General features: G+C 42.9%; 1 protein-coding gene across 2 annotated transcripts in view; it reads right to left on the bottom strand.

The window, feature by feature from the left end:
- The window catches only part of NHSL1 (NHS like 1), a 146,192-nt gene extending 136,360 nt beyond the window's left edge, over positions 1-9,832 (bottom strand). For both annotated transcript variants that reach the window (XM_023513490.1, XM_023513491.1), the window contains exon 1: positions 8,906-9,832. In XM_023513490.1, the coding sequence (XP_023369258.1) occupies positions 8,906-9,107 (202 nt within the window). In that variant the 5' untranslated portion in view covers positions 9,108-9,832. The remainder of the gene's footprint in view (positions 1-8,905) is intronic.
- Positions 9,833-12,033: the final 2,201 nt, after the last annotated feature.

Below are 12,033 nucleotides of genomic sequence, written 5' to 3'. Positions count from 1 at the left end.
TGAGCTCAGGCAATCCACCCGCCTCAGCCTCCCAGAGGGCTAGGATTACAGGCATGAGCCACCACGCCCAGCCCCATCCAACGTACTTTCAATGTCATTTCTCCTTCCGAAGAATTGCACCTGGTTCCCTGTCTCACCATCTAAGTCTCTCTGCCCGGTTTTCAGTTCTAATGACCTCATCCTTCTCTGCTTATCTAACCAACTATTATTTTTATTGGACACTTACGATAGCCAGACTACATTTATTAAATGAGTTAACTCATGTAAAGTGTTAATAACCGTGTCTACCCATGGCAAGCGCTCACTAATACTTACGGTGGGCTGACTGAGTCAGATATAACTTTCAATTCAGTATCTTAATCACTTCAGGATTGGTATAAACACTGAGGTACAAATTCCTTGAAAGGAAGTGATAGCTTTCACTGGGGTTGCGTAGGTTATTCAAGTACTCCAAAGACATTTATTTCTAAACTGAAAATGTAATGTACTAGTTAGTACATTCTCTGCTAGGATAAAGACATTTTTTGAATAATCAGCTACTGATAGTGAGATTGCCAACCCAATGGTCAATATCATTCAAAACAACCAGATCCAATTTGTAGGCTGACAATGTATAAAACCGACATTGATTTATTCAATAAACAAGCTGTACTTGGCACTGATATATAGGATGAACAGGCCTTCCTCCATTTTACAGAAATAAAAACTAGATCGTAAAGACATTGTGTGACTTGGTCCAGGTCAGATGCACACAATTAGCAAGCAACAAACCGGAACGCCCAGAAGGGCTGACCTAGTGCTCTTCATATGACTCATTCATTCCTTCAACCACAACTTATTAAACACCTACTACCTGCCAGACAAAAATCTCTCCCATTTTGGAGGCTAAATTCTAGTTGGAGGAGATCGATAACACCAAAAGTAAATACATAGAGTGCACAGTATACATGGGAGGGTGCCAAGTTCTTTCGAGAATGCAGAGATGTGGGATGGCAGGTTAGGACGAGGGTAAAGATGGGACCATTTTAAATATGGTCAGTAAGATGACTTGTGAGCCAAGGACCTGCAAGAGATGAGGGAGGAGCCAGGCACACAGCTGGGGTTCTGGGTCAAGGGGAAGGTCAAGTGGTGGCTTGTTGTAAAACAGCAGGAAACCCAGGGCGCTGCAGAGGACAGTGAAGGGAGTTTGGAGTGAGGGGCTGAGGGAGGCAGACCACAAGAGGGAACATGGTCAAGGCTTAGTCATCGAGCTGCCTGAGAAGAAAAGCCACTGAGGAGTTTGGAGCAGTGACCTGGTACATAGCATGACCTGGTATTTAATAGGTAAGCCTGACTGGGGTGGGGGTGGGACGCACAAAGATGGAAGCAGGGAGACTGGTTAAGAAAAGATTGCAATAGCACTGGGCAGCCTCTCCTCACCAGGCCTGGCATCATCGATTCCATACTCGCTCTCTGTTCACTGACATCAACTTTACTGCTTGGTCAAAACAGCTATAACCAAATATTTTTACACAGTGTTTGTGCACAGCTTAACTAGCACAACAGTAAACAGCAGGCTGCCACCAAAATTATGTTCCCATAAACTGAGCCGTCTCTTTTGCTGTACTCAAAACAGTTCAGAGTTGGGAGCACTGGTAATAAATAAGCACACAGTGCTACCAAGAATCCACCATGCTTTAAGGCAAAGCCAGAAAGTATCTGTTTGGCACATCAGCCTGTGCAAATATCACGGCAAACAGAGCCCCAGATGATTTATTTTCACTAATTCAGCAACTATTTATGGAGCGTTGGGAATAAAAAAAGATAAATAAGTCTGGGTCTCTGTCCTAAGAGTCTAGGACAGTCTAGTTCGAGACACAGACAAGTAAACAGGTATAATCCAGTGTATGATAAATGCAATTAGATAGGAACGAAGAAGGCAGAGAAGTAACACAGAAGGGAGTCATTATTCTGAGCTGAAGGAATCAGGAAAGCCCTTCACAGAGTTTTTCTAAGGTCAAGTCTGCAGTCACCAGGTAGAGGAGAGGACTGAAGTGTCCTGGCATAGGGAATGGAAAGGGTAGTGAAAAGGAGATGCAAATTTCTGGATGGTGAGAGAGCAATGAATCTGCATCCTATTTTTGTAGGGCATGGGAGGCAGACAGCAGAGGACTTCATGCATCCTAAGTGATATGGGCTTCATATCTGTAGGCCAGGAGAAGCCACAGAAGAGCAACCCAATTACATTTGTTTTAGGAAAATCTTTCTGTTGATAGTGTAGACTTGAGGATGAATCAAAGGGGAACAGGGACAGATGGGGACAGGCACAGCAGACCTTTAGAGATAAAACTGATGAGACTGGCATTAAATGAAGTATTTAATAGAGTAGTATAGTTTGGGGGGGGGAGTCTTCTGTTGCCCCAGGCTAGAGTGCCATGACATCAGTCTACTTTTCACAACTCAAACCCCTGAGTTAAAGCATCTTCCTGCCTAAGCCTCAGAGTAGCTTAGTTTACAGGTGCATACCACAAAGCCCAACTAATACTTTTCTATTTTTAGTAGAGATAGGGTTTTCCTCTTGCACAGGCTGCTCTCCAACTCCTGAGCTCAAGCAATCCTCCTGCTTCAGCCTCCCAGAGTGCTAGGATTACAAGTGGGAGCCACAGCACCTGGCCAGATATATATATAGTTTTCTAACAACTCTAATTTGATAGAATATATATAGTTAAGTCAAAAAAGACTGACATTATGTGGAAATAAAATATATTCTATAACAATTGCTAGAGAGTTAAAAAAAAATTAACCCTAATTAATGTTCAGGGTCTTAGAGGCCAGGTGCAGTGGCTCATGCCTATAAGCCCAGCACTCTGGGAAGCTGAGGTGGGTAGATTGCCTGAGCTCAGGAGTTTGAGACCAGCCTGAGCAAGAAAGAGATCCATCTCTAAAAATAGCTGGGTGTTGTGGTGGGCACCTGTAGTCCCTGGTACTCAGGAGACTTAGGCAAGAGGACTGCTTGAACCCAGGAGTTTGAGGTTGCTGAGAGATAGGAGACCATGGCACTCCACCCAGAGTGACAGAGTGAGACTTCATCTCAAAAAAAAAAAAAAAAAAAAGTTCAGGGTCTTTAGAAAATATTTTTTTTTGGCTGGGGCTGGGTTTGAACCTGCCACCTCCGGCATATGGGGCGGGCGCCCTACTCCTTTGAGCCACAGGCACTGCCCGAATGTTAGGTGTAGGGAGTTTTTAGTTTTTGTTTTTTGCAGTTATGGTGCAGGGCTGGGTTTGAACCTGCCACCTCCGGCATATGGGGCTGGCGCCCTACTCCTTTGAGCCACAGGGGCCACTAGAAAATATTTTTAAAATAACCATTTGAAAAAAATGAAAAAATAAAAATAACCATTTGTAAGGATAAATTTCAAAAAAGTTTTCACAACTCAGCAAGGATATTTCAGTGGAAAAGAATAAGGGTTACTCAATTCCAAACCCAAACCCTGACAATAAATTCTTCTTTTATCATTCTAAGATATCTCTAGTAATATATTAAGTGTCTAATTCACAAAACAAACCCAATTTTTTTTTAACTAATAAAAGGATATTATGGGCAGTGCCTGTAGCTCAATGGCTCAGTGCCAGGCCCATATACCAGGGTGGCAGGTTTGAACCCAGCCCTGGCCAGCTAAAACAGCAATGAGAATTGCAACAAAAAACAGCCAGGTATTGTGGCGGGTACCTGTAGTCCCAGCTACTTGGGAGGCTGAGGCAAGAGAATCGCTTAAGCCCAGGAGTTGGAGGTTGCTGTGAGCTGTGACGCTATGGTACTCTACAGAGAGTGACAAACTGAGACTCTGTCTCCAAAAAAAAAAGGATATTAGATAAAACATAATTTCAGTAGAACTTCAACAATTTAATTACCACATAAATACTTTTTTTGTAATAAAACAAGACAGTGAGATAACAAAGGTTCCCAAGGAAAAAATAATCATAGGTCAATAAAGGACATTCCCAATGGACCAAATAAAATATTAAGTGGCACTTGCTGTCTGTCCCTTTCACAGAATGTCAGCTTCAGTAGGAAGTAAGGAGGAAGACATCACACTCACTGGTCTCTCTTAAGACACTAACGTAAACACCACATAGCTATTTTTCTGATGTACGTAGTAACCCTCAAAATAAATAAAACTTATTTATCTATATTACTCACAAATTTGGAATGCTAATTCGACATTATCGGAAATTTTTTTAGGCTTCCTTGATGCCGTGAAAAAGGAAACCTTAAGTCCCATAATTTTAAAGATTTTATTATAAAAAATAAATCACAGCCATTTACATGGAAATAAGATCTTGACTCTCGACCTTGCTCCTCTTGGTCTTCCATGCCATTTTTCTCCATTGTCATACCGGAAGTATAGTAACCTAATTATACACAAGCATCCTGCTCTCTGCAACTATTTTATTAGGGTGGAAATTGGGATGAAATGACTTTAAATACAGCCAACTCCCACATTGGAAGATTGATTATCTAGTGTCTGGATTACTCATTACCCTCGATACCTAGAAAGGCTATCCTCTGGCCATTTGTGCAGGGGCTGAGAAGGAAGGGCACTGACATTCAAATGATTCAAATCTGGTAATGTTACTAGTCCATAGTGATGGAGCCCAGAAGGAAATAAGGAAACACTGTTGTGAACAAGGTTTTGTATGTTGATGACCCTCTCGGTCTACCAATACCAGGATCATCAATCATTACTCTGTCCAACTAAGTAGAGAGCTGGGGTGCAACAGAACATGCCCTGCTCGATGACAGGGTACCTCGTCATTATTCCACTTCTTTTGGTTTGACTTGTGTAAGCAAGAAAAGGGATGCACAGAATAAACACTACTGGTCAGTGGTTTTCCTCGAGAACCTTCCTCCATGAATGCTGGAAAAGAAAACGGGTACTTGTTAAAGCTTGTTTAATTAAATGCTAACAGCCATAAAACCATGCAAAACATGGAAATGTTCCAGATAAGGTACTTATATCTGGACCTTCTCATCTAGGTCATTCCTGTTACATTTTTCCACAATTATCTTACATTTTCTCTTTAATTCCTCTTTAGATTTCTTATCTGCTTCTCTCTTTAAATATGAACCCCCCTGACTGCAAGGCCTGTTCACTATCTTTCTTTGTATCCTGCACATAGTATTCAGTGAAAATTCCTCCTCTAAGTGCTCTCACAACTCCACATAGAAAGCTACTTATCGCCTCATCTATAACTGTACTCCACTCTTCAACTATAAAGAAGATACTCAGGCTCAGGAACCATGGCATAGTGATTACAATGCCAGCCACATGTGCGGAGGGTGGTGGGTTCGAACCCAGCCCAGGCCAGCTAAACAACAATGACAACTGCAACAGAAAATAGCCAGGCATTGTGTTGGGCGCCTGTAATCCCAACTACTTGGGAGGCTAAGGCAAGAGAATCGCTTAAGCCCAAGAGGTGGAGGTTGCTGTGAGCTGTGATGTCATAGCACTCTACTGAGGGCAATATAGTAAAACTCTGAGAAAAAAAACAAACAAAGAAACAACCAAAAATAAATAAATAAGAAGATACTCATAGCCTTGATTTTATGGTTAATTAATCCAAAACATCATCTACTATTATAGTAGGTCATATCCCACGAAGAATATAAGAACTAATAATCGCTGTTACCCCATTCATGCTTTTCTCTAAGTATAAATGTTAAAACAGAGAGTTGTGAACCTTATTGTGTGACGTAACAAAAAACATACAGGTGCTTTGCTAGTGATTCCTTCTAACATACCAATGTGTATCTTTTTTTTTTTTTAATGTGAGACAGGGCCTTACTCTATCACTCCAGTTGGAGTGCACAGTTACAATCATAGCTCACTACAGCCTCAAACTCCCAGACTCAAGTGATCTTCCAGCCTCAGCCTCCCAAGTAGCAAGGACTACAGGTTCACATTACCACACTTGGGTAGGTATTTTTTCTTTTTAGAGATGCGGTCTTGCTATGTTACCCAGGCTGGTCTCTAACTCCTGGCCTCAAAGGAATCTCCCACCTCAGCACTGGTATTAAAATTATAGTCACCATACCTGGTCACAATATGGATCTTCAAGTGCTTTTTAAGCTCTATAATCATAGTTTAAGTAGGAAGATGCATATTAGTAGCTTCTAATCTTATAAAAGGATACTCCAAAAGAAACCTCAACATTATATTACAACTTTATTTTTAGTTTCTTCACTATAAGGGACATTAAATCATAAAGCTATGAGTTTGCTGTACTAATAGAAATCCATAAAGGTAATCACTTAAAAACTTCCATTTTGATGTTCCTGATAAGCAATCCAGCATAGACTTTCCCTACTAAAAGACCTTTGTCTTAGAAAATGAGGGTCTTTTACAACGTGCCATCCATACCCGTAGGAGGAACTCAACAGGCTAACGGTGCAAACCAATGACACCTGGAGGCAGTGGGCAGGCATCAGGCGGGCAGTGTGGCCTTGCAGCAGCTGCTGGAGGTGGAGAAGGCCAGGAGGCTGCAGAACCAGACGCCCACCAACCAGAGACCCCCATGATGGGGTCGGGGGGAGCAGTGATGCAAGGCTGGTTTGTTAAGCTAACACTGCCTTACCCTACCTATCACCACTTAACGGCAGTGTGTGTGGTTTAGGGATAAACAGACAGGAAGGTGGATTAGGTTGCAGGTGATCTCGGCAGAAAGATATAAAAGTTGCTACACGTTCCCAGACCAACATACCTTCCAGTTTATTCACAACCAAATCCTAACGTGCCCATTGGGGATTCCTAGCACTGACCAGCAATCCTTGCAACAGTTTCAGCGCAATTGATGATCTTAAGAACTTTAAACTGTATAATTTTTCTCACAGACATTTCCTCTTTTGATCTGCTAGTGTAAACAAATGTCACTTCTAGAGTTCTCCAAAGGAAAGAATTAGGTAGAATAAAGATCAACTGTTATGACGCATCCTGAGAAAACACGTCAACGTTGGAAGCCAATTTTCTTTTGTAGGTCAAATGTGAAAATAATATTATATTATAAATTGTTAATCTATAGGCCCCTTTTAAAGGATTCCCACTAGCTCCATGTCAAAGGTGATATTATTCATGTTCAATTATTTCTTAAAACCATATAAAATTACACACTATATTACGCCTCCATTTATCTCCATGAGGCTCCTGTCTCCCTATTACATGAAGGGATAAAGGGCACAATCTTCTGTATTATTGTCTTAGCAAGTCTTCCCTCCACTTTATAAGTCACCCTGTCCTTTACAATGACTTCTTTATTTTCCACCAGTCAAGGATACAGTATTTGCTTTATTTCCCAACTAAAACTAATACATGCAAATTCAGTCTCTTTCCTTTTAAGGTTAATTTTGAGGAAGCATCTACAATAGGAATCCTAAAGCCACATGCTCACATGTGCACAGTCTTTACCAGAAACTTGACAGCCGTTGACCTCGCGTAAAACAAGCCCTAAAAAGCAACCTTTGACAAAGACCAAAGGAATCAAAACTACACCCCCTTGCAACCGCAGTACTACTGTATCCACCCTGCAAACATTCAGCTTCGAACATTACAACCCAACCATTTACCAAAACCACAGCTTATTCCTGATTTAGAAAAGCAAAGTTCACGGACTTGCTAAACTACACACAACTCCAGCCAGAAAGCACAAACGCCTTTTCTAAGCCTGGCAGTTCTACAGCACCTGAACTAAAAACCCACATTGTCAAGCTCGAATGAGCAAGATCACTGTTGACCACCTTCTGGATATAATAAACAACTCGCCTCTTCAAAGAGTATGAACTAGTCCCTCTAGTGCTATCGTTTAATAGATGAGGACAAATGGTTAAACACACATTATCCCTGAAGAAGGGGTGCGTTTAACTCTCAGTCGGTGCAACATAATGACTGTACTCAGAAGCATGTATTTAACTTAGCTGACTGTCTCACATTTCAGCAGCTTTGCTTTCCAAAAGAGAGGGAAGGACAGGTCCCTGAAAGATTCCAGCGAGGGTTTTTTTGGGCGCAGGGAAGGATGTGATAAACAGAGAAAACACAATCAGGAGAATGTCCGGACTAGGTTTCTTTGTAAGACTTAAATAGCGCCCCCCTGCTGGGTTGGCCGCTGCACTGAGTGGTGAAACCATTTTAAAGCTTCACAATTCAGCCTTTACACACTCTCAACAGGAAGAACTCAGAAATTCTAGATGTAAAACAGGGAGTGCTAAGACACATTGAAATATTTCCCTCTCTCCCCACAGGCCTGGTATTTTTTTCTTCACCTTGAGGGAGGCAAAACACACTCACCCTGAGAACAGAGACCAACGCTGGAGACAAACTTGATAGAAAGCCAGTGAGTTCTTTTGGCCCAGACCTGAAGGGGAAGCGCTCTGTGTGTTCATTTTCCCCAATGTCACACACAGACCGACACCTGTTTAACTCGAGCACTCACGAAACCCATCAATCTTCTTACAAGAAAGATGCAAGAGGATTATCCGCGATTCCCAAAGTTTTCTCAGTGTCATTTCAGAAAAGAACCCCATCGTTATAAGAGCAAAGGCTCCTCTCGGGTGGTGGTTTAAGGTTTACCATTGAACTTTTCACAAGTCACATGAGCGTGTGGGAGCTGATGAAGGAAGGGGAAGTGCTGAGGACAAATAACAGCTATTTCATCCTTCTTAGAAGGATACAATCCCAAGCTGATTCCAGCTTGGAAGGACATTTTATTTTCGACACGAAAAACAAATAACACCAAATTCCAAAACAAAAGCAAACAAAAAAGAAACTCCTAACGGGGGGCAAAAATTGCCAAGGGAAATCAATGACAGAAACCAAAGACTTCTATGGAATAAACTTTTGAAAATGCTTGAATTAAAAAAAAAAAAGCAAGTCACCTTTTCTGGGCTGGGTTCTGTATATCCAGTTTTCATCATCCGCTTCCACCTGCTGCCCGCAAACGGAGAGCTCTCCATCACTGCGGAACAGCCTCTTTGTCTGCCTGGACAAGGAGGAGAAATTTATCCAACTCACAGCACGTGAGAGAGAACCCGCGTTTGCCTTCAGTCTGAAGGAACCCGAAGAGCGTTCCTTTTTCATCTTCTTTCACACCAAAATCGAGTCAGAGACAAAGGACGGCCCCACAGACAAAAAGCTCTGTTTTTTAAATTGGTCGGGTCCTTTACATCGGCCTGTGGCTTCCCACTCACTCGGACAATGTGCAGTGTCAGGCACAGCACTGTGCAGAAAGATTGCTTCCGTGCCACCCAGTTAAAAAGAAAAGGAAAATGAGGGGTTAAGAAAGAGGGAAAAAATGTTTTAGCCTAGCCACATGGTGGTACTCGGTTTGTAGATCAGCAGGATCCGCTGCCAAAACATAAAAATAAATAAAAGTACAATTTGAAAACTGAAGCGGGTGTTCATTTCAGGAGCACTTGTCGGGACTTTGCGAAGAACAGAACCCAGGCACTCCGGCTCTTTGGTGTGTCCCTCGGACCCCAAACTGTAATCCTACTCCGCTCCCGGGCATCCTTCCCCACCCGGCAGAGAGCTAGCCATCTGCTGCAGAAGGAAGTAACTCCTCACCCTGGAGAAAAAGGCTGAGTGTGAAGCCTGGCACCAGTCTAAAGTTCACCCACACAGGTTACTGGGAGAAATCAAAAGAGTTCAGCTCACTTGCCCCAGCACAGGCCAGAATCATAAACCGCCCACTCGCCTCCTCCCCGTCTGCGAAGCGCTCAGCCGAGCCACAGGACTCCACAAACAATAAAACAGGCGGCGTGGCTATTGCTTGGATCACAGAGCCGGCGCTCCTGCGAAAGAGGATAGGCTTTTCCGACACCAAAGCCACCTCATTGGAGACAGAAAACCCCGCCCCTCCACCGCCAACACTTAGTGGCAGCTCAAACTTCGGAACTCCAGCAAAGCTGTGGATATGTAAGTCTGTGCAGAATACACACTTCCGGGGATAAAAATTAAGAACTCAATTATTAATTATCAGACCGGCTGTCTGCAAGTGAGGTTTTGAGAAGGAACTTAATACAGTATATAGTTATGTAGTATCCAGCATTTCTAACTGGATTTAGGAATGCCTTCATCTGAGGAAATATACTGCTCAAGAGAATAACAGTGACCCAGATATCACGGCACTCCCAGCTTCAGCAAAGGTGAAAGGCAGCCATTGTATACCTGATCACCTCTCTTGCCTGTCACCAGCAGCCAGCTTACAGGACTGAGGACTCTTCTCTGCTCCCTCAACTGCCAGCTCCTGGAGGTCATTCCTCTCCAGCCTTGAGTGACCATCTCAGGGAGGTGACAGTGGCAATTAGCTGCAGGCTCTAGCCCTGAGACACCTCTGCAAACTATTGAGAGGCACATCCTGCAAGGCATGTGGGTGTAGCATCTCACCCAAGGCCAACCAGCTATAATTCCAAGGTCCTTGGAGTGTGAGTCCCTGCAACTTTCTCCAGACTTCGGTCAGCATCCCCCTCCACCAAGTGTTACTCAGAGCAAAGCAGATAAGTAGAGAACTAGGTCCATTACACTTTGCTTTACTCAGGGTTGATCAAATACCTGTACATTAAATCTAGCAAATTGAAACAAAATATGTCTATTAAAAATTATAAAAGTGGGAATTTATACCATACAATTACTCTAGTTCACTGAGATTTTTTTTTTTTTTTTGAGACGGAGCCTTAAGCTATCCCCGTGGGTAGAGTGCCATGGCATCATGCTCACAGCAACCTCCAACTCCTGGGCTCAAGTGAGTCTCCTGCCTCAGCCTCCCAAGTAGCTGGGACTACAGGCGCCCACCACAGCGCCTGGCCATTTTTTGGTTGCAGCCATCATTGTTGTTTGGCGGGCCCGGGCTGGGGATTCGAACCCGCCACCTTAGGTGTATGTGGCTGGTGCCTTAGCTGCTTGAGCCACAGGCGCTGAGTCTAGTTCACTGAGATTTTAAGAAAAAGGCTCTACAAGGTTATCAGGACTGGACCATTTATAGGAAAAAATCAGACATCGGGGAGTGCTTCTAGGATGGGCATTTCATACAACCCCATGGACACAACAGAGGACAGGTACTATTAAGGGTGAAGCTACAGAACAGCCCAGGTGGCATGGATACAGACTCAGTTTAAAAGTTAAATGGGTAGGCCAGACGTGGTGGGTAATGCTGTAATCCCAGCATTCTGGGAGGCCAAAGCATGGATCACCTGAGCTCATGAGTTCGAGACCAGCCTGAGCTAAAGCCAGACCCTGTCTCTTTAAAAAAAATAAAATGAAATAACCGGGCATTTCCGGAAGCTAAGGAAAGAAGATACTTGAGGCCAAGAGTTTGAGGTTGCTGTGAGCTATGATGCCACAGCACTCTACCCAGGGCTACAGAATGAGACTGTTTAATAAATTAATTAATTTTAAAAATTAATTTTAAAAAGCTAAATGGGTCCTTAAGAGATTGTGCAGTTTAAACCTCTCACTGTATATAGATAGGGAGATTCAGAGAAAGTATGTACACACCCAGTGTCACAGAGGAGTCAGTAACCAGGACCAGATTGTCAGACATGACTGGGACCAGAGCTCCACATCTACCAGGGATGCCCGCTACATTGCCAAGTGCTCTGGGCTTGTTTCAATTATTAATTGGAGTTATAATTCTACTTTGACCACTATTATAAAGGCAAAAATGATACAATTATGCATAACACCAGTGGCTAACATCAAACATCCAGTATATCCTTTCTGAGTGAAAGACACTATTTGAGAATTTCAAAATATAGAAATAAAAAGTAATGAAAAAAGAAGAATACCTCGCCAGAAAATCCATAAACACCCTAAATGTTGTTTACCATTTCAGAAGTTCACGGGACGCCCTGACACACATCTATGCACAAAGGATCCAGGGAGTCCAAACAAGGAACAAAATTCTCTCCTCCCAGTTGTCTACATTCTGGGGCTGTATTTTTAATTTAGAAATATCTAAGGTCTGTAATAAACCTTATGCCACAAGTCCTGTTCAGTGCCTCCTCCC

The sequence above is a fragment of the Otolemur garnettii genome, unplaced genomic scaffold, assembly GCF_000181295.1.
Source record: "Otolemur garnettii isolate 467f Iridium unplaced genomic scaffold, OtoGar3 scaffold00042, whole genome shotgun sequence".
NCBI lineage: Eukaryota > Metazoa > Chordata > Mammalia > Primates > Galagidae > Otolemur > Otolemur garnettii.
This window is presented reverse-complemented; position numbering and strand designations above follow the sequence as displayed.